Source organism: Lactuca sativa, chromosome 1 (assembly GCF_002870075.4).
Source record: "Lactuca sativa cultivar Salinas chromosome 1, Lsat_Salinas_v11, whole genome shotgun sequence".
Lineage (NCBI taxonomy): Eukaryota > Viridiplantae > Streptophyta > Magnoliopsida > Asterales > Asteraceae > Lactuca > Lactuca sativa.
In genome coordinates, this window is record NC_056623.2 from 87,519,868 (window position 1) to 87,543,962 (window position 24,095).

The 24,095-nt window shown below is 36.1% G+C and overlaps 1 protein-coding gene across 1 annotated transcript; it reads right to left on the reverse strand.

Moving 5' to 3' along the window:
• Positions 1-1,682: 1,682 nt before the first annotated feature.
• On the reverse strand, positions 1,683-4,774 carry LOC111896915 (2-isopropylmalate synthase A). The gene is made up of 12 exons (XM_023892889.3): positions 4,047-4,774; positions 3,658-3,871; positions 3,500-3,580; positions 3,316-3,405; positions 3,131-3,217; positions 2,959-3,059; positions 2,815-2,848; positions 2,653-2,727; positions 2,484-2,567; positions 2,276-2,410; positions 2,053-2,195; positions 1,683-1,973 (listed from the first exon to the last, which is right to left on the reverse strand). The coding sequence occupies exons 1-12, from the start codon at positions 4,679-4,681 to the stop codon at positions 1,877-1,879; spliced, it is 1,776 nt and encodes a 591-aa protein (XP_023748657.1). The 5' UTR covers positions 4,682-4,774; the 3' UTR covers positions 1,683-1,876.
• Positions 4,775-24,095: the final 19,321 nt, after the last annotated feature.

Below are 24,095 nucleotides of genomic sequence, written 5' to 3' on the forward strand. Positions count from 1 at the left end.
GTTTTTTTTTTTTTTTAACGGCACCCTAAAAAAGTGTTTGGTATGTAGATAATAGCAAAAAGATGGGTCAAAAAGCATCCACTTTTTGTAAAAGGCACAAATGCAAATGTGTGTGGCGGAGTGAGAGGGGGTTGGTGGCATGAGTTAGGGAAGAACAAAGACTAAAAAAGAAGCAAGCATGACCTCATTTTGTGGTGGACACACTGAGAGATATATTTTAAAACAAAATCAAAGTTTAACATGTAAAATTGGTACACTCATAAATAAATTTAATTTTAATACTCTCATAGTCTCATGGATATTGGAATAAAAAATGATGGGCGATATAGGACTTTCAATACAGTATAAAACCAAATCCTATAAATTCTAAGAAACCTTTGTAATTGCTTTTCCAATATAAGGTTCAAATTTTAAATCTGTCCTGTGGTCCATGGTATCAACATTTATTAGCAAAATATGGGTTTCTGTGGAGGGATGAGGATTCAAATCTTAATCGTAACAAAATATATAGATTTACGAGTAAAATAGTAGGTATGTGAATTAGTAGTTAAAATAATATCAACAACTATTTTTTTTTTTTCTCAAAAATATGTCTTATGAAATTATATGTTTATCTATTTACAATATTACAAGATACTCATATTCATACATTAATATTCAAAATCAATTATGTATGTTGATGTTTACAATAGAACAAAATATCACAGGTAGTGGTACGAGTATTTCGTAAGCCTATAAAATGAGAGATATCGCTACGAAACGATAAAAAACACTAAAACAATATCGTTTTGAGCATTTTCTAATAGAATACTCATTTTGTAGGTTCTAAATTTAGGAGAGATATCGCTACATAATGTTTACAACTTTATATTAAACTTTTATTTATTATAAACTTTTATATTACACCGATCTTACACCTAGTAAATAAATAAATAAAAGTGAGAATTTTTCTATTCGAAATACTTTTTGCAGAATCAAACAAGTAGTGGTCTAGGTTGGCATATCCTTTCTTTTTCAACTTTAAATTCACCTTTTTATGGTGTCAATATACTACTTTTTCGCATTAGATACAAATAACCAAAAATAGTAATTATTTTTAGTACTCTTTCCTGAATATTGAAGGTACAAAATAGTTACAACACCACATGTAAATTCCACCATAGAAGTGACTGTAACAAAACTTCAACAACAATCTGGCATAAATTGATTCTAACTTCAATTTTCTATTTTTTTTTTTGTAAATAATACAACATATCACAAAAAACCGGTTATTACAATATAAAGATGCCGATTTAGACCCAACTTTATTCAATTGGCTTGATTTTCAAATAATAACAATAAACTTTAAAACACAAATCCAAATAAGGGGTTGTTTGGCCATATATGAACTTTTAAGATCTGAATTTTAAGAGATATAAGAGAGGAAAAGTGAGATGAAAAAGACGATAGTCGTGTGAAATAAAAAGTGAAGGAAAAAGATTTATTGAAAAATTATGATATTTTTAGAACACGGTTTTTTTTATTTATATACAACTTTTAAAAATTCAGCTACTGCTTAACAATTAAGAGGCTATCAGACATTCTAAATCTAAAAAACTAAGAGTTCTTAATTCAAAATTAAAAGGCACAACCCCTAAATGCATTGAATTAGATCATTTTCAAGGGAAAAAAAAAAAGAATCATTTAATAACTTTCTATGCATTTTTTTTAGAAAGTTTAGACAACACCAGTGGCATCAAAACACAACAGAGCTGAGCAAATCCAAAATTCTCAAATTTATGTCACAATTATTTAAAAACAAAAAACCTCGAATGAAAGCCCTAATTACTACAAGAAAACAAACATTACACACCCCCAATTATATAAAATTATACTTTCATTTTGATTGCATTTTCAACCCTAACATCTTGTTAAGAGCTCCAACATATGCTCTCACACTTGATATCACAATATCCATTGATGCCCCTGTTCCACTATCAAACAAAAAAAAAACAATTATATAACTTTTTTTTTTATTTTTCTAAAAACAGATATAATATATTATATACATACCTATATGATCTTGCATTCTTTCCTCCAGTTAAATGAGTTGTTGTCTGATTGTTTTCTTCATTAATTACAACACGTGTGCTTGCAATTGCATCAATTCCTGCTGTAACTGCTGACATTGAGTACTCCAACAGCTTCACAGGCGTCTGTAAAAAAAAAAAAAAAAATCATAATTTTAAATCCAAAATGACCATTTTACCCTTACAAAAAGATTTATGATTTGAACCTTGACAATGAGATCAACTGCTTTATAAGCTGCATCAACAGGCCCTGTTCCAGTTGAACAAGCAATGTGTTCTTTTCCTTCACTGTCTATTAACTTAACTGTTGCTGTTGATAAACCAAGGGTCCCACATGTAACCTGTCAATTTATTATAAAAATATTTTATATATTTTAATTGGAAAATGAAAATGAAAATGAAAATGAAAAATACCTGAACATCTCCAAACTTCCAAACAATTTGGGGCTGGAATACTTCATCTGATACCAATGCTACTAAATCATCATCAGTTATAACCTAAAAACATAATAATTTTATTAGGTTTTTTAGAAATTAATATAATCTTGGATACAATAAAAAAAAAGTTTTTAGTTTTTAGTACCTTTTTCATTTCAGCTACGGATTTAAATCGCCAAAAAAGATCATTAAGTTCTTTTCCATCAATGTCATAACCAAGCTGAAGAGTAAATAGAATAAATATTTAATTCATAACAATTAAATAATTGGTTGCTTAATTTAAAAAATAAAAAATCAATGAGTTTACCTCAAAAAGTTTAGATTTCAAAGCATGGCGTCCACTGTACAATATTTAAAAATCATTATCTTGTATAAAGAATTTAATATATTCAAGGAACCAAAATAACAAAAAATAAATAAATAACTTGTTATAATAAGAATATGAATATACCTGAGTTTTCCAAGTGTAAGACCAGATTCATTAGATCTGTAAAGTCCAATATCTTCAGGAGACATGATTTCATATGTGTTTCTGTTCTTTAGCATTCCATCCTACAAAGGGTATATTTGGTATTATAAGTTAATTGAAAAAACTTTTACTTTTCAATGTAAATTGTTGCAACCTGATGGATTCCACTCTCATGAGCAAAAGCATTAGCACCAACAATAGCTTTATGTGGTTGCACCATTAGTCCACTGTATTCTTCCACCTATACATATATCAAGATTTATATAATGTTATAATTATAAATTATAAACGTATAATAAGTATATTACAAGGAAAGTATAAATAAATATATAATAATACCATTTTGCTAGCCATGACAATATGTCTTGTATTAATGCCAGTATACAAACCACCCAATAACTCTCCTTTGCATTTTAGAGTCATTACAACCTAAATTCAATAAAAGAAAAGAAAAAGAGAGAGACCCATTATTTAAATAACTTTCAGTTTGTTAAAAAATGGAGACTTGAACTTGATTGTATACCTCTTCCAAAGAAGCATTACCAGCTCTTTCTCCAATTCCATTGATTGTTACTTCTAATTGTCTTGCACCTGAATAAGCCCCCTGGAATCCAAATAGATTAAGATATGAATTGAACTTTATAAGAAAAACATAAAGATTGTATAAGATTAGTAGATTACCTCTAGAGTATTAGCAGTTGAAAGCCCTAAATCATTCTGGCAATGAGTAGAGATGATGACATTCTCGATTCCAGGGGTGTTGGCTTTTATGTCGGCGATGAGTTGCCCAAATTCACGAGGCCAGTTATAGCCCACTGTATCAGGAATGTTGAGAGTAGTTGCTCCTGCTTTAATAACTTCACCCAAGATCTCATATAGAAATTCTCTTTCTGATCTGTTCATGGACAGAAAACGAATCTATAGTTTCTATCAATAAACCCTAATCATGACAAGTTCGGAAGAATCAGAGAAAGGGAATAATTGGGGCAAAATCCTAATGATTTTGATTTTGATTGTTCCAATTACAGAAGCATATATGATAGAACCATGAATGATGAATGATAATGTACCTTCCAGCATCTTCAGGACTGAATTCAACGTCATTACAGCCCAAACTTCTAGCATATGCAACCATACTTCTGGCTTTTTCAATCACTTGTTCTTTTGACATCTTTAGCTTATACTGCATGTGGATCTCACTCGTTGCAATGAAGGTATGTATCCGCGGGAACTTAGCATGTTTAACAGCCTCCCATGACTTATCAATATCATTCTTATTGCATCTCGCTAAGCCACAAATGACAGGGATATGGCCACCCTCTTCGGCGCCGACATTTCCGACCTCCTTTGCAATTAGCTTAACGGCTTCTAGGTCTGCTTCGGAGGAAGCAGGGAATCCTGCTTCAATAATGTCAACGCCGAGTTTGGCAAGTTGACGAGCAATATCGAGCTTTTCCTTGGTGGTCATGGTGGCGCCGGGGGATTGTTCTCCGTCTCGGAGAGTTGTATCGAAGATGCGGACATAGTTTGGGTCTGAAATGTGGTGAGGGATGTAGTCCGGGCGGCGGGAGCAGAGGATTGCGAATGATTTGTGGGGTTGGGTTATTGAGGGTTTGAAATAGAATAGAGTGCGGATTCGATTGGTGGAGGAGGGGTTGGTGGTCGGAGAGAAGAAGCTTGGGATGTGCGAGAGAGACGCCGCCATGGCTATGGTGGAGACAGAGCTCTGGACGTGGGTGAGGGATGAAGTTTTAAAAAGGGTTATTTGAAGCAGTCAACCTCAACCACAACATGACTTCCCATTTCACCAAACATTCATATATGAACAAAATATTTTCATAATAGAAAAGTTCCTAATATTATTAAATATTGTATAAAATGGAAATAAATTTATAAATTATGTACACTTGCCATAACATTATTTAAAATTTAAAATATTTTTATTGGTTGAAATTACATTATTATTTAAAATTTAAAATATTTTTATTGGTTGAAATTACATTATTATCTAAAAAACTGATTATAATTAATTAGTTTTAAATTGAACTTTTATAAAAAAATCAATAATAAAGTGTTTAAAGGGTCATCACTCATTGATTATTGATGCTACAAATTAAAAGGTTAGAGTGTAGCCTTGTTACCTAAAAACTTTTAGATTCCTAAAATGACTTTTTTTTATATAGTGAAGGAATAAAAACAAAATCAAACACTTGAACTAGTAAGCATCATAATATGGGGAATATACTTAAATACCACGAAGTTAAATTTTAAATGATATAAGAGGCTAATAATAATTCTTAAAAAAGTACAAAAATATATGAATGTAAGAACTTGCTAATTTTCATTTTTCCTCTCAAGCTTGATCTTTTTGAACTTTTGTAAATGATGGTCTCTTTAATAGTCTCATAAGTGAAATATAACATCTAAGGTTTGTTTTATTATTATTATTAATTTTTAAAGCTTTTCTAACCTTTTGTGTCTACAAATGGACATATATTTTAACTTGAATATTGTTTTTTTTTTAGAAGACCGTACACATCAAAACGCATGCACGTCCTCTCAAAGGAGAAGGGTGGCAATGACTATAAACTTTGCAGATGTAAAAACATGTGTTCATTTTTTACAAACCTAGAAAAATACATTTACTTTTGTTTCTTCTCTTCCCTGCGGCCATTTTCACCATTCTCCCTTGTTGATCACCTTTACGACTTCACCCTTCATCCTTGCTCCCTTGTTGCTGCCTCGACGGACAACCTTAAGACCGACGACGTTGCTCCGCTAACGCACTAGTCGATCTACGAGATGATCTCCGTCGAATGACACATTTTTTGTTTAAGTTTTTTTTTGTTTCTTTTCGGTTTCATGAAGCTGAAATTAGTTCTATTTACTTCACAAATGTTGCTGATTTTTAGTTGAATCCGAAATATTTTGTTGCTGAATTCTACAATTTTTGTTTATGATGAGTTTTTATATGTGATCTTAAAGTTTACATGGAATTATGTGTCAAGAAGCAGAAGAACTTTTAGGAACTTGGTAAATCCATTTTCAGATAGGTTTATGTGGGTTTGGAGTTTGGCAAGAGGACTTAGTTGGTCCTATTTAGATGACGAATATGATGTTTTGAGTGAACAATATAGCGGATTTGGTTTAAGATAGCGTTTGGTATTTCGTTTTGAACCTCCAAATGACTTTTAGTAAAAAAAAAACTTAAGGTGATGAGAAAATGAGTTTTTAAAAAATGTTTAGATTAACTTTTGGGTGAGAAAAATCAATAAGTCAATAAGTTGTTTTTTTGTTTAATAAAATGTTTTCCTTAGCTTATACATGTTTTAAGGGTATTTGTCTTTTAAAACCCAAAAAGTTATAAATAGTTTTGAAAAGTTAGAAATCATATGTAACACTTGTCTCCTAGAATGGATCAGTGTAGGGAGTAAATGAGTCAAATGCATGGTTTTTGGGAAAAACCATATGTCATGCATGACCATACATGGATCATGTAACCTCTCATTTTCACAACAAAAATTTTCATTTTTATTAAGTCAAAACTTCACATTTATAAATCCATTTTAAGAAAACCATTTATTCCAAATTATATTTGCCGAAAATTAGAGTAATATAATAAACACAGAATCTTCAATGCTGCTAATAAATGTGTACAGTCACACATTCACCTTCCCACGATCACTGATAGAACCAAAAAACATAAACAACTGGGTAAGCACAAAGCTTAGTGAGTTCCCCCAAAAATACTACACACAACATATCATATACAAGCATACATATTGGGTCCACAGTCATCAGACTGAATTACCCCGGGTATGTTGGCATGTCACCTAAACCCAACCGCTCTTCCTGAGCCTCCTTTCCTATAGATTATAGTCGGCCTGCACCTTATCTCTTGGCCTATATTACATAACCTCAACTGCCACAATATGTCGACATATACACAAACAAGAGATCAAGTAGGCACATAAATATAAACAACTACCAATCATACAACTCACTACCACCCTACTAGAACCTTCATAGTAAATTGCTCCACTGCCGACAAATCTCCATTGAATGCATAACGATAAGGAACCAGAAGTGAGATAGCCACTTGAATATATGATCCTACTCTAGAGCTACAAGCAAACAAGGAACAAGCAAGAAAGCCTAGATCAAGAGTTCTCAGGCTATCATACATGCCTACATACAAACCCTAGGGCATTCCACTAGACGATAACCATCCTACTGGTACTCTAACCAACATATCACTACTACTGCATCCTAACACACAAGGATATTTATATATGTCTAACAGCTCACTACAGTACAACAACATCCTATACAAATGGACACATAACCAAATCTCTAAGGAATGCATAGCCATATGTATCCAGAGGTGAGATAGATACTCGGATAGATGATCATACTCTAGAGTCACAACCAAACAAGGAACATGCAAGAAAGACTAGATCAAGAGTCCTCAGTCTATCCTACGTGGCTACATATAGTACCTAGTAAGGATGAGAGAGGGTCCAAACCCGGACCGGTAGACCCGGACCCGGAAAACCCGGGAACCGGTTAACAAGATTTTGTAGGTCCGGAAACCGGACCGGTATATAGGAACCAGTTCCGGTTCGGTTTCGGGTAAGGTACCAGGTAAATTGGGTCTAGAACCGGAAAACTGGAAAACCCGAAAACATCAAAGTGAGTCAGGTAGAACTGGGTAAACTGGGTCTAGAACCGGAAAAGCTTAGTTTTTGGTAATTATTTAGTGGTTGAACTTTGAAAAAATTCAGCTTTGATATCTCGACTTCGGGGGACTGTAAGTCATTGAATATCAAACCAACAATGACAAAATTATAATCTAAAATCATGTACAAAATCTAAACTACACGTTGCAAAAAAACTTTATGATTATCCGACTTCAAACGAATTAGATATGCATGTTCTAAAATTTCACAGAATACAAAAATAAAGCTGAAAAATAAAAAATTTGCAGCTTTGATATCCCGACTTTGGGGGACTGTAAGTCAATGAATATGAAACCAAAAATGACAAAATTATAGTCTAAAATTATGTACAAACTCTAAAATACAGTTTGGTGAAACCGCATGTTATTTTGACTTCAAACGAATTAGATCTGCATATTTTAAAACAATCACAAAAATAAAAAAAAATAAAAAATAAATAATAAAAAAAACTGAAAAACATAAATTTTTTAGCTTTGATATCCCTACTTTGAGGGACTGTAAGTCAATGAATATGAACCAAAAAATGACAAAATTATAGCCGAAAATCATATACAAACTATAAACTACACTCTAGAAAAAACCTCATGTCAATCCGACTTCAAACGATTGAGATACATATGTTTTAAACTTTTCACAAAAACCGGTTCCAGTTCCTAACACGGTTCTGGTTCTTGAACCCGGTTTACTTGGACCCGAAGGACCCGAAACCCAGGTTATCCGAAACCTGGATAAATCCATTCGACCATTCCTTTAACTCAGAATCAGAATCAGTTCTATATATTCTAGTTCTAATGGTTCCGTTTCTGGTCCAGTTTTCCGGTTCTAAATCTCATCCCTATCCCTTAGGGCACCCCTACTAAATGATAACCAAAACTAGTGGGATGACATTGGTGTCTTTGACCTAAGGGTACAGTGAGGAAAACTCACCCGAAATGAAGAACCTAGAAACATTGTGACATGCTTCCCTTTCTGCACCGGATGCTCCCACGAACCTACTGGCACCAAAGCATGGTAGGAACTTTGTCAACTACCCAAATCCTTCATGTTTTACCCTAATTCAAACTGATCAAAAACTCACCAGTCAATCTTGGTCAAAGTCAACGCCATGTCGTGGCCCTTATTGGTCACGTCGTGGTAACACAAGGTCAAATAGTCAATCATGAAGGACATTGCCACGTCGTGGCCCTCCTTGGTGTGGCAATGCCAGGACAAGAAAAATCAATATTTATGACTTCACCATGTCGTGGCCACTGGCAAAATGCCACTTCTCTCATTAATAGCTTAATCCTTTCATATCAAAGCTCATGCTTCTAGATCTACTCTTCCACACTGACTTAATGGATAAAGCTTCCAACTTTATCCATTAAGACTCCATTTCAAGGCTCGATCTAGCATTAAAAGTCCATGAAGTCCTTAATGAGGCTATAAATTTAACATGGGTACAAAATACACCAAGCATGGTCTTTTTTCTCAATCAACAGAATTCCAAGGACCTAGGAAAGCCACCACATGTTTTGGAGTTCTTCAAACTCCAAGAGCATCCCAGAAAGGGACAAAATTCTCCCAAATACAACCTAGAACTTGAAGCTAGAAGAAAAGGTGTCAATGTATGAACTTTATACCTTCAACATCTCAAAAAACTGAAGAGCGTGTTGGATCCAAACTTGCTTCTTGTTCCCTTTCTGTCGGATCTATATGACCAAGAATCATTATGGAGTGATATTGCTAATAATATATGATCCTATAGGGTCACACCTTTATCAAGTTGACACATTTTGTATACTTATTATTAATATGATTATTAATAAAATAATATCAATTCTTGTATTTTAATTAGGGAATAATTATTGTTTTATGAAAATAATAATTATAAGATAACTAGTTATTATTTCATATGGTATGAATTAATAAGTCATGCACAACATTTTGGACTAGTTGGATTATTTTGTCTTTTACCTAAAGACAACGTTTATATTTTATAAACTTGGAGTTTCTAAAAAATAAAAAATCTTACTTTTTAAAAGGCATAATGATGGTGTAGGAGATTGCTTTTTCAACCTTCCACCTTTTTTCTCCCATGCTTCTAAAGGCTACCATTACTTTAGATTATTTTAATGGTTAGGCCTTATTTTCCATGGGCTATATAAGAGATGCATGAGGCTTGCATTTTTGCAAGAGTGAAGTTCTTCTTCTTCATCTCTTTTCTCTCTAGAACCACAGGTTCTCCGTCTCTTCTTCCTTTCTCTCTTTTGAAGTTAGTTTGGTGTTTAGAGGACCTCTTGAGTTGTTCCCTTTAGTGCTTAATTGAGTTAAGCACTTAAAGGCTTTAAGACACTCAAGAATACAAGAAGGAACCAGCATTCCAAGTGCCTTACTCTTGATGGTGGGTACTTGTAGAGAAGATCATACACTTTGATCTTTTGTTATCTTCATCAACACCCCAAAACGAAGTGGGTTCAAAGGCTTCAAAGGTTATCTCTAAAACATCCTATGGTTGTTTTTTATTTCATTATAATAACCTCTATAAATAGATCCATGATGGTGTGGTTTTGTTATGAGCAAAAATAAACTTGTTATTTTTAAAGTCTCCCGTTGCCGGTTTTTATGAAAAACAAACTTTTATTTCATATCAAAATCCAACAGTGGTATCAGAGCCATCTTTTATATTTTAGAATGATTTTTTATGTTTGGTAATCTTTGGTTTTTGGAAAACAAACACGAATTTCTTTTGGTCAAGAAAAATCCATATTTGTGTTCTTTGGTAACTTCTTGGTTAAAATTGTTTATTTTTATATATAACCATTTTTTTATGCATTTTGGTTATATAAAAGTTGCCTTAGAAAAAACAAAGAGTTGTTTGTTATAATATTTGATATGTTGTGTATAAACAAGCCATTTGGACCTTTGTGTTTGGTTGATATTTATTTATTCATAAGATGTAATAGATAAATAGGTATTTTCATTTGTTGATTTGATATAACAAATTAGTTAGACCCTGATTATTTACCTCCTAATTGAAAAATTAAGAGGTAACATCTTAAAAGCTTAGATATAAATTGTTTGTTAGCCTCTTAATTTTTAAAAAGCCTCTTAATATTTCAGATATAGAGTTGTATCTGAAAAGAAATAAGAGGCTCATGTTCCTTTTTTACCTTCTCCGTTCCTTTTTCTCTATATACTGATTTTCCCTCCCACCCCTCTCCAACAAAACGTTGACAACACCTTATTGCCACTTTGCCCTAATAAGCTTCCATTTTATTCTTCTGTCGACTACACCACCTCGGACCACTTCCTCGGTGGTCGCCGTCACCAATTAACCAACTCCATCCAGCATAACCCACCTGACCTTCGTCACCGATAGCAGGTAACTCTTTTTTGCCCTAATCTTTTTCCGGTCAACGTTGCCCTCCATCCCCTACCCCATTTGAATCGGAATTACAACAGGTCAAAAATAGAACAAGAATGCATTTCTTCTCCTTCTTTCCCATCTGTTGCGTTTTGTTGCCTATGTGTTTGTTTTTCTCCTTCCTATTTTCTAGTTTGAATCGAAGAAACGGATCAACAAGGATTCTGTGATGAATATGATGGGTGGAATTGTATATGGTGATGTTATAGCAGGGGAAATCAACCAAGATCCATAACTCTATTTGATTCAATTTGAAGGCGGGTAGGTGAGTAGAAGCTGATGTGTTGTGAAAAATGTGGTGATGATGATGAAGGTTAATGACATGTGGTACTCTGTGATAGAGATTGTGTGAGATGGGAATGATGGATACGTGTGATGAAATGGGTAATGTGATGCTAGGTGTTAATGGTGAAGATGTAGCTGGAACAAGGGAATAAACGGTGGACTATATTAATATATAGTCAGGTATGCATGCTAAAATTTGAGGGTCTTGATGCAGGTTCTAAATTTAAATGGACAGGTTCACTTCACATTGATGTCTTTGCTTATTAATTCAGATTATTGTTTCACCGATTATCTAGGCCATTTGTATAACTTGAGAATTAATTTTAATAATATGTATCAGTTTTTTTTGTTTCTTTTTCTTGGAATTGATGTGGAATTGTAATATGATGTATTTATTGTTGAAATGTTTGTTGGATTTGTTTGTAAAGTTGTGATCATAAGAGTGCATTAAATGTTGGTAAAATGTTTATGTAAATGTGAATTTCTTAAATTTTTGATATTTTTATTAGGAATTTATTATTAATTTTAATCAGAAGGGTAAAAAAGTCATTTTTATAATTCAACACATTTATTCAGAGGTTCTAACCAAACAACATGTTAAAAGTTCAGATCTTAAAAATTCAGACCCTCTTAGAAATTTAGACCTCTTAAAAATTCAGATCCTGCCAAACAGCCCCTTAGACTAGTTGTATTTACTTTAAATGTAACAAGATGAAGAAATTACCACCTTGAAGACTTTTTGAAATGTCCCTTAAGTCCTTTAGGAAAGAATTAATAATTCTTGTGATGACTCACAAAAATTAATATTAGACATAACTTGGTTTATACACATTATAATGCATGATTGTGATGTTTATTTTATGTTAAATGCATGTTATGTTTTATTTATGAAAATAGTTTTTACATGTCAAATAACCTTTTTTCATAAGATAATATCACTTGGAATTTGAGTAAGAAATATTTAAAAGATAACATAATATGTTTATAAATGGATATTTATAAGAACGTTTTACCGGTTACCGGTTAAAACTCAATTTTTTTAAAATAGTTTTATTGTAAAACTTATAAATACCCAACTTTAAAATATTTGAAATGGTTTTAAAGATGTTTAAACTTTATATAAACTCCATGTATTTATAATAAATAAGGAATTTTTATTAAAAAGAATAAAATTGGTTTATAGCGTTATAACGACAAATAATAAAACAAATGATTATTTTTTGCGTTGAAACTTAATTTATGATATTGATGTTTTAAACATAACGCAACTTGTTGATATTATGTTTTATGCATGCTAAATGAGATTTAAAACATAAGTATCATCACCCAAGTTTTGGTTTATCAAAATATGACTTTTATCATAAAATGCATAAAATTGAGTTTATAAAATAAAATGAGTTTATTCTATAAATTCATGAAGTCATAAGTTTTTTATTGTTAAAAGGAGATTTAAAATAGTGATTTTATAAATCATCCAAAACTCCAAGTCTTAAGCATAAAATAAAGTTTTATGAAGACTGTTACAAGTTCTTAAAACCGATCTACGACTAAACTTTAAAATACCGGATTTTAGTTTATAATTGATCGCGGTTAATGACAAATAAAATGAAATTTTATTTGGCACCTTAAGAACCTCATAACAAGTTATATAAATTTTACAAAATGGAACTTGAATTTTTGGATGCATGCAATATTCATGAGACCATGTTTTTATAAACTTTAATTGTAAAACATATCTAAACCCTTATTTATAAAACTTCAAATCTATGCAATCCATTTAAAATTCATTGGAATTTTTGTGCAGTTCACATAGATTTGGGTCACCATAAGGTGTTTTTGATGGATTAGTTTCTAAGTCCATAACTATTTTTGGTATGTACTTGACCCGATGGTGCATGGTCCTTTTGGGTTGCCTTCACCAAAGCAACTTGATAGGATGAATTATGGAGAGAAAGGATTAAATATGATTTATTAATATATTATGAGAATAATATATTAAAGGAGAAATCATATTGTTTAATTAATATTAGTCATGTAACAGCCCGAAATCTTGAAGTATTATTAAATCACATTTTGGGGTGTTTTAAAAGGGGGACTCGGCGAGTTGGAGCTTGACTCGCCGAGTAGGGTCGCAGACTTGGTCGCGGGTTCGCGACTGGACTCGACGAGTCCAGATATGGACTCGGCGAGTCGACGCTGTTCAGTGGAAAACCCTAGCCGTTCAGTTTGGGAAGTATATAAGGGATCTTATGCCTCCATTGTTCGCCTTTTGGTCGACTGAGAAGGGTCCTAAATCGGTTGTGGGCATTCAGAACAAGGATTGAAGATCATTGGTGATTTGAGGAAGTTATTGTCCAAGAAGGAGAAGGTTTTGGCTAATGGGGCAGCAAGGGAATCACGTTTTGAGGCTTGGGGACACTGAGAGTGCATGATTCAGGTAATCTTTCGGATTATTTCCTGTTATGTGAATGTGTGCATGGATTTAGGGTTTGTGAAACCCATTTGGAGTCTAGATGGATTGTTATGTTGTTATTCAAAAGTTTATACCCTGGTAATAGGATGATTAGAGGTCCAGAAGTCCCATGAGTGTGTATTTCGGGAAAATATGTATCTCAGGAAGCAGTTTGATCGACTGCATGGCGTGGACTCGCCGAGTCGGATGATCAGACTCGGCGAGTAGCTTGAAGATTCACTGGGACTCGCCGAGTTGTTCTTCAGACTCGGCGAGTGGAGTCGGGGTGGCCCCGCGATTCTTCCAGGAGTGACTCGTCGAGTCAAAGAGGATACTCGACGAGTAGAAGGGGAATCTCAGAGGATTGAAGGACGACCAGACTCGCCGAGTCGCCAGGGAACTCGCCGAGTCCAGTCGAGCTGACAATGGACTGTTGACCAGAGTTGACTGGTGTGATTTCTTAGGGTCAGTAACGCGGAAGATAGAAGTATTAATAAGGGATATATGATGTTACAGGGAGCTTGTAGCTCGGAGGATCAAGTGCAAGGGATTTTAGGAGTTGCTATCTTCCAGTGTCCGCGAGGTGAGTTTTCTCACTATACCTCACCCGGAAGGGTTTGATTGTGTGACCGGAAGGTCAAGTATGCTATGTGTTATGTTTATATGCTATAAATGGAAAGTTAGCTGCTACGCGTGATATACATGTTTATATATGGGCCGGAAGGCAAGGTATTATGTGACAGAAAGGTCAGGTATGATATATGATATATGTGCTTTATGTGTTAGAGTATTTGTATTATGTGTTATATATGTGTATGGGCCGGAAGGCGATTATCTTATGGGCCGGAAGGCGATATATATTATGGACCGAAAGGTCCGGGCCGGAAGGCAATGTTATGTGGATCGAAAGATCCGGGCCGGAAGGCAATGTTATGTGGATCGAAAGGTCCGGGCCGGAGGGCGTATGTGCGTAAGGTATATTGGGGAACTCACTAAGCTTCGTGCTTACGTTGTTTATGTTATGTTGTTTCAGGTTCTTACAGTAACGCGGGATGGCAACGGTTCGATTGTACACACCGAAGAAAGAGTTGTGTTTTGGAGGATCCTGGTCTTCTATTATAACGAAAATGAAACTATGATTTGTAATTCGAATGTGAATAAGATTTTAAACAAGTGTTTTTAATATTAAATTGATTATTTAAATGAAAATTTTATTTTTGGAAATCATGGTGTTACAAATTGGTATCAGAGCCTTGGTTTGAGGGATTCGGACGCGCCTACGGGTAAATCTGGACTCAAACTGAGGAAGTAAGAAAAAGTTTTCCAAATAAATGGTTTTCTAAAAGTGAATAAGAGTTCAAAGGGAAAGCAAGAAAGAGCAGTGTGTACAATCAGCCAGAGCCAAACGGTGATTTCCCAAAATACCCTTACTTTTGTATTATGAAATATCTATTATGCACTTTATGAGACATTATTGCATGCTAGAGACAGGCTAGGTATTTCACATCTTAGGACTAGAGTGGCCTGATTTGTGATGCCTTAGTCTAGGTTTTGCTGTTATATGTGCGTTATGCTTTTGTGTGTATGTGATGAGTGGGAGTATCTAGTTAGAACGCACAAGGGGTAAAGCTACGGGGTACAGAGGTACTTCCGAGGATGAGCCGAGAAGGTGGAGCTACCACAGATGGGGAGTCCTATGTATGCTTCAATGCTCGAATGCTGCTTGCTTTGTGCTTTGTGGAGTTATCGATGATGGGAGTCAGCTACCAAGTGAGTATGACGATACTCAGGAGGTAGAGGGCTGGCATCATTAGGAACTCTTCAGCAGCTGATAGCAAAGAAGTGGGAGGACAGCGGAAGGGACTAGGGAGTAAACCTAGCCAGGTGAGTGCGCGGGTAGAGTAGAAGATTTCGCTGGAAAGCGAGCACGCGCGATGAGATGGGTGAAAGAGCAGGTTTATCAGCTACTTAGGAACTCTGGGATGGTCCGTGTGGAAAGTATGGGTAGATGTGGCAGGTAGTATGGGCCCGTACTACTGAAAGCAGAGGACCCATACTTGATACAGGGGGCATTCTGAAGGTCCTAAGGAACGGATTGAGGGGTGATGTTATGGTTCGGATACCATACATCGGAGCGGATACAGAGTGATGTTATGGTCCGGGCACCATACATCGGAACAGATTGAGATAGATGTTGTGGTTCGAGTGCTATGCATTGGAGCAGATTGAGGAGTGGTGCTATGGTTCAGGTACCATACACCGAAGCATGTTGAGGAGGGATGTCATGGGATGAGTACCATGGTTCGTAATGGATGATGCTTGTGGCTATCTTGTTATTCGGTTATCGATCGGACGAGCACGAGCGAGCGGGATGCGAGGATTCGCGAGATCCTGCGTGATGAGGTTACTGCATTGTTGCGGGCTGAGTCGCCAGAATTGTTTGGGTCGATCAGGACCACTATGATTGAAGTAGTTTGATGAGCGATATGCGGCTTTCGCAGAGACGGCTGCCGCGGCAGTTACAGCGGCTGTAGCCACGGCAAAGAAAGGGGCTAGTCGGGGTTTTCAGTATCGGGACTTCTATTATGCGAAGCCTCCCACATTCGATGGAGTTCAGGACTCGATTGTTGCTATGAGATGGTTATCAGTCATGGAGGGGTGTTTCTCCACGAGTTTATGCCCTGCTGATCAGAGGGTGGGTTGTGCTCTGAACCTGTTGAGGCTCGGGGCGAAGGATTGGTGGAGATTGACCACGAGTTTATTTTCCGATGCGCAGAGGGCTGCGGTTTCATGGGATCAATTCAGAGGGATGTGCAGTACTCGCTATGTCCCGCGGGATGAAAAGGAGAAATTGGCTCGGAAGTTCCTTAAGCTGAAGCAGGATTTGGAGTCGGTGACTGAGAGCACCGGGATGTTTATTGAGAGGGCGATGTTTTGCCCTGAGTTCGCTTCGGAGCAGGCTCAGATGTCCCGATATCCGAGTATGCTCAAGGGGGGGGTATCAGACAGTTCGTGTCTGCGCAGAGGCGCGAGACCGTGTTGGTATCGCAGGAGGCCGCCATGTGGCGTGAGTTAGAGGTTGAGTTGCAGTTGCGTGAGATGAGGCAGGCCCCGATGCAGTCGCAGTCGGCGCCGAAACGGTCCATGACCGTAGACGTTAGAATGGGGGATCGGAGCGGTCACACTTGTGAGAAGTGTGAGGGAGATGGCACCGGAGCTTGTTGGCCCAGTGGTGCATGCCGCAAGTGCGGAAAGGAGGGGCATGGTGCACGGGATTGTCGGCAGTCAGTGCCAATTCGGGATTTCAGGATTTGTTATCAGTGTCGACAGGTTGGACATTTGAGGGTCAACTGTCCACAGTTTCCTGCGGGACCGGTGCAGGCTCTAGCATCGGCCACCTTGAGGAGTTCAGGAGGAGGACAGGATGGAGCAGAGCCCAAGGGCTCAGGGTCGTGCTTATCGGCTTGCGGCAGAGGGAGACGGAGCAGTGTCGGAGGCAGCTGCGGGTATGATGCTCTCTTGATGTCTTGAGTAGCTTGCGTTGATTGTGGCGTATTGTTTGTGCTGGTGTCTGGTGTGGATTTCGATGCGGTATTCGTTGTGTCGCGGTTTGGCATGGTTATGGATTGGTGCTTCAGGTTTTCGCTTGGCATTCGTTGTTCCCTGATGGTTTAGTATGATTATAGTTTGGTGTTTTGGTACCGGTAGCCTTGTGCGGTTTTCGATGCGATATTCAACCTTTGGCAGGTTGTGGGTTTGGTTATGGGTTATTGCTTGGGAATTCCGTTGGTCATCGTTCGTGAGGGTTGATAGTGGAGATGCGGCACTGGGTTGAATGACGGGTAGCATCTGCAGTTGTGGAGTGGATAATTGAAAGATCGGATTCTTTTGAGCGGATTGATCAGGGAAGGGATGTGTTTTGCTGAGGGTTGCTTGCGCTTGAGGGAAGCAGTCAGTGGGTAAATGTTCTCCTGGTACAGGACTGTTCTGTAAGGTCGTTAATGACGACCGGTGGCAGTTAGTCAGTGCTTTAGTGGGGGAGAATTGTAAAATTCTCCGGGAGATCGATGAGTATGTAAGGGTGCGTAGCTGTTGGGATTCAGCAAGTGTTTGTCAGCGCAAAGTATAGGCCGACGAGAGCGAGTGTTGAGTATGCGGGGCGGGATACAGACCTAGGGCAGTTTATTGTGGAGGCCTGAGGGAAGGTCGGGATCCAGCTTGAGTAAGTAATCGGGGTTATGCGATCAGAGTATTGGTATGTTTGAGGTACGTGATGGGTTGTGCTGCATTATTCCCACGGGATTATGTTGTGCATGTTTCTAGAGCTGGAACCGGAAGGTTCCCAGAGTTAGAACCTGAGGGTTCGCAGAGTTTGGGTGTACGGACCCACAGAGATATAGCATCGAGTGGCTAGTATGTGTTATGAGAGTCGGCCCAGTCATACTGGAGACTCTGTTGGTATTGCTGGAGTAGTTTGAGATTTGCGGATCGCGTATGTTGCAGTGTGATTGCATTGGAAGGTCTGGCCCCGGGTTATTGATCTTGTTTAGCGGAGGCAGTGATTTTGGTGAGTGGAGAGAGTGCATGGGATTGAGAGCCCCTGCAATGAGAACCAGAGTATGTGAATAGCAGTTACGCAAAAAGGGTGGTGTCGCTTGGGGCGAGCACCGTGGCACCGGTTGGAGTGGCATTATGTTCAAGAGAGTTCCGTGGAAAAGGAAAAGAGGAGGGTATGTAACTCCGAAGGGGGTGCAAGTTCACGAAAGTGAAAGCTGCAGAGCAGAGTTAGGGTTAGAGTATTTCGAGTATGGTTTTGAGCATCGTGTTCGCGGCAGTGGAGTAGGAACCCATCCGGTTGGGATGTCTGTTGAGGCTCAGAAGGGATGCATGGAGAGAGAAAACTTGCATGTACAATAGAGGAATTGGGATTGTTATTGTTACATAACAATCAAGGTAACATCTTAAACCAATTCTTATGTTAATATGATTACTTGTATGCTAGAATTAGGGTTTATAGTCTTGGATAACTTGCATGTACAATAGAGAAACCTAGATCCGAGCATTAGGGTTTGTATGAGCACATAGGATGTTCTTAGGACCAAAACCCATAAGTGGTATCAGAGCCTTGATTGGTTTCTATTGTATTGATGCATTATGTGTTTATTCAAGTTGCAAAATCGATTTTTGAGCCATCTGCCTGATGAACTCGGCGAGTACCACAGTGTACTCGGCGAGTAGGCCTCAACTCGGCGAGTACAGTGTGGTACTCGGCGAGTTCGAGCGTCAGATGGAGCTATTTTCGGGATTTCTTGCTGTTTATCTTTGAGATACTTGCCTTTATCATATTAGATCAATATAAATCTGATTTTATGATATATATGACTATATTCTTGATCTAATTGAAGATATTTATCAATTAATAAAATATTTGTTTCCTTATGTGGTAATTGATTGATTATTTTGATTAAATTGGTAAATTGTTTTGCAAGAAATCATTAAATAAATCAAAATATGGATAATTATGTGATTAATTGTTAATTTAGATCATTTGTTATTTGATCCTTTTGTTATGAAATGTTTCATATTTTCCCCTTTAGGTTTTATAGTTTAAATTTGACCTCAAAAGTTTTGTTGTTTTGAAATTTAAATAGTTGAAACCCTAATGTTTTCAAAAAAGGTTTCAAAACTTGCCCTCAAGTTTTGGAATTTAAAAGTTGATTAAAAGTTTAATTAGGAATGTTAAATTCTAAAACCCTAGTATTGTTTTGAAAAAGTTCAAATCACACCCTTATGGTTTTATTAATTAATTAAGGTGTATAATTAAAAGAGGTTTAATAAATCCATAAAGTTTTTGGTTTAAAATTTAATTGAATTAAAAGTATAATTGTTAAATTTGACCACCTAATATTTTAAAAGTGTAAAATACACCCTATGCTATATATATAACATTAAAAGTCTAACATTATATATATGTATGAGTAAAAGTCAGTCTTACCGTTAGTAGGCCCCATTCACGAAAGATGGTCTATAAGGGGTGTTTAAGGAAATTGCCTATAAAATGGCGATTGAATGGGTATCCACTCTTACCCACCGCACTCTTGACTAGTGGAGGGTCATTAGCCGAACGGGTAGGATAGGATGAAACCTTCCATTATAAGTATAATGAAGTATAAAAGTAATTAAATGTTTTCATAAAATTCCCAATCTTAGTTACTTAGGCTAAAGTGAATTGATGCAATTCCATGAAATTACACTTTGTGCCCTTGCGAAGTCGTTAGTGGAGCGTGTGTGGTTTACCGGCACACTAAATAGTTCTAAGCAAAGGTAACAAAGGGTGACTCAGTGTTTGTCATAGTTCGGTGGAGCGTGTGTGGTTTACCGACACATTGAATAGATGACTGTAACATGTGAGGGCACCATGTAAGTTTGCATGGTTATTCACACCCGCTTTGTGATCCTCGGCATCCCAGTCACAAACAAAAGGGGCATATCGAGATTTAAACATGCCAATGAAGTGTTCAATGAATCTCAAAGGATCTATGAGTTTTCATAGATTTAAAACTTAAATTTCTTTTTCGTTTTTCATGGTGGAAATTAGTGAATCGTCATTCACTTACCTTCAAATGTTCTGCAATTTGGGTTACGACATCCCTCTCCCGAGTTGTAGAATATTGTGTTGGGTCCTAGCCTTAGTATCTCATTTGGGTGATTTACTAAGGACTCAATCAATCAACTAACTTGAATTCGTTTTTCTCCCGTTTTGTAGATGTCAAAGTTGTACAACTATGGTCTTCCCAAATCCCGTGGAACAAGCTTTCCACATGAAGATGATATTCCACGATTCGATCGAGGAACAAGAAATCATGCTTCACTTCCTCCACCTCCTCCAGTTATTCTCCTTAACCCACAAGTTCAAAGGCTTGAAAAGTTCAGGATCACTCAAGCCCTTTTGGCAAGAAAACATAAAGAAGGAAAGCCGGTGTGTGCACACATCCTAGGGATGAAATCACACATTGATAGGTTAAGAATGTTGGGATCCGTTGTCTGTGAGGAAATGGTTGTTGATTGCGTTCTTCAGTCACTTCCTAACTCATATAGTGAGTTCGTAAGAGAGTACTATATGATGAACCGCGATGTGACCCTCATAGATCTCACATATATGCTTATTGCTGCTGAATCAGCAATGGTTTGGCGCAATAGAAAAGCAAAGTTGATTGGTGAATCTGCCTTCAAGGCCTCTATGGATATAGACAATGGCAACGAAAGACATGCTATGATCGAAAAGTTTGATCATAAGAGAATGGCAATGTCTGAAGTAGTTCCATGTCATGTTCCAAAAGAGTCAATTTGCTTTTATTGCCAAGAGAAAGGGCATTGGAGACGAAGCTGCCCCATTTACCTAAGAGATGGGAGAGTCAAAACGTATGGCTCTAATATAGGTAAAATCCATTAAGTAACTCTTTTAAGCTTCTATTCTAGATTCTTAATACATAATGTGATAAGATTACAATTGATGTTTTGTAGGATCGAAGAAAAGAAAGGAAGCTTAAGGGAAGAAGTGAGCAGAATCTAACCGTGAAGGAATGGATTTCGATCGCATTTCTTGAAGATTAGATTCTTGAGCTACTACTTAGAGTTAGAATTAGATTGCTAAGAAAGATGTATTAGCATAGTTTTTCAGTGAATTGCATTGTAAGGAAAAAAAAATTCCGCAATAAAATAAATTTTGATTTTGTATTATTTATTTATCCTTGCAATGGCGTATATGAAAAATTAATGTTTGAATGTTTCTATTATTAGCAATAATGGATTTGGTTCTTATTATGTTATTTATGGAAAGTCGAGAGTTTACCAAATAGGGAGAGTTTCTCATTGCCCAAGTTTCAATTGGACAGAAACTTGGAATCATGCAACTTGGGTGCACGATGAATGAGAAATTTCATATTTTGGAAATTAGACTAATTCATTGACAAAGTGTCAAGTGAAGGACTAGGAGATCGAGCACACAAAGTTGCATGTTGATCAAGTCCACCATAAGAGTAACAATGATATTCGTCATGATTTACTAAAGGTTTAGTAAATATGATTATACTTACAAGATTAAGTGTAATTATGAATTGATTGAAAAAGTTTAAATCAATAGCAGAACGAATAAGAAGAATCAAGTTGGCTGAAAGATAAAAGTTTCTCCATTCTAAGAAGAAGGGAGAATACCTTTTATGCTTTATGATAGGTCTTAATTGATCCTCTAAGTGAGTCTTAGTACAATTGTATGGTTAAGAAGAGGAATCAAGAATTGAAGAAATGGTTAAATCAAGAGGTCAATCATACTTCGTTCCAAAACAAGTCTTAAAGTTAAGATTGTGACATTGAGTGATAAGTATTAAGAAGGTTTATAGCATTCATCAAATATGGAAAAGTTGTGATGTCTTGGATAAGACAAAGACCAACTAGGACCAATTTATGAAGTGTTTTGATAAAAACTACACTAACTCTCGAATATTTGGTTGTCAAGAAATGTTTATTGACAAGAGAATCTTATATGTCAAGGAGTCAGTAGGAGACTTAATGGTCTTGAAAGGTTTCAAGAACAAATCAAAATAGACCTTATTGATCATCACTAGCACACGAGTTGAGGTTTACAACCTATCGTGTTGACATTATTTTGTTTCTGTGCCATTCCAATTAAGTTAATTATGCATGTGAATTCTATGAGTTCTCATTTGAATGCATAAAAGGCAAGGACCTTGATCAATGAAAAGTACATTGATAGGAAAAGGTGAGCTGCTTAACTACTTGGAAGACATGGTGGGCAGCTGTGCTACCATAAGGCAAGAAATAGAGATTAAGAAAGTTCGATCCATATGAGTTTGAATTTGTCGTAAACTTTGGTTTTGACAAATTCACATGGATAGGAACAAATACACCGTTTAAATCTAAGTGTCACAAGATTTCCTCCTTCATGAAAATGATTGTGAGGAAATACTCTCACTAAGAAAGATTTTAAGAAGATAGTGATTGTTAAATTGCATTCTCGAATTCGATTATGGTTACGGTATCCCTTTCCATAGTTTGAATTGTGAGGTTTGGCAATTGTTTAGACACGCATATGAACTATCTAAGGCAAAGGTGTATAAGTTCAAGAAGCCTTGATAAAAGATTATCAAAGCACTAAGTATTAGAAACATGAACTTAAGAAACTCAATAAGCATTGTTTTTCTGAAAGTTAAGTTGTTTCTGAATACATGTCAAAGCTAGTGGGAGCATAAGTGTTATGTTTATAATAATCATCATGATAGTGGGAGCATAAATGTTATGATTGTATGATTACTAAGGAAAGTATTGCAAGTTGGCAATATTAATTATAGAAAACAAGAGTCATTCTTTGCAAAGTTGTAAGGATGGAATAGTTGTTTTGCTATAATTAAGGGATAGAATATTATGTTTCATTTCAAATCTAAAGGCTTAGGTTGTGGAATGTTAATAAATTTATTCAAAGGTACATAGTGTGTTCTTAAATTTCGATTATGATTACGGCAGTCCTCTTCACAATTCGAATTTTGAGAACATAGCAAATGAAATATTATGGCGGAAGATTGATAAAGTATCAAATCTTTATGTAAGACATTATGCATTGTGTCCCATACGCTTCGAGTATAGGATCGATTGCAAATGTTATAATATTTGACCATTCTAAAATTTTCCAAATGTCTAGCGCATTTAGAGGGAAAAAGGACAAGAATCGGTTTTGACTAATATAATTAAACAACTATCAAAGGACAATCCAAAGTTCGCCGAGGATTGGTCGCTTGTGAGTAGTTGGAAGTATAGTATTGGAAAATATGGAAATGTTTCCATATTGGATGGACCATATCGACATTATTATGAATAGATAAGATTCTATTAAGAATAAGTTGTCATATGGAAAATATGGAAACGTGTCCATATTGGGAATTGAATATTGAAAATATATGTCTAGATTAGAAACTTTTATGCAAAAGGATGTTCAAAGTAAAGTACTTTGAGTGAGAGACATCATATCTAAGGAATTGTCTTGTAACAATCTCCGATAGAGGACTTTGTAATCTCATTGGCAATAGTCTTTGTGACTTTGGTGCAGTGATATTACGAAAGGATCATTGCATAAAATGTTAGAATCTAGCATAGTCTATAAGTAGAAAGAAATTGATATTCTTACACTTATGAAAAAGGATTAGGAGTTGTGAAATGAGAATGA

Excerpts from the sequence above, each read along its gene's own strand:
- LOC111896915 (XM_023892889.3), bottom strand. The coding sequence starts at position 4,681 with ATGGCGGCGTCTCTCTCGCACATCCCAAGCTTCTTCTCTCCGACCACC. Across the intron at positions 2,728-2,814 it reads TGAAATCTAAACTTTTTGAG|CTTGGTTATGACATTGATGG; the intron begins GTAAACTCATTG and ends TTTACTCTTCAG. Across the intron at positions 2,411-2,483 it reads GGAAGTTTGGAGATGTTCAG|GTTACATGTGGGACCCTTGG; the intron begins GTATTTTTCATT and ends ATAAATTGACAG.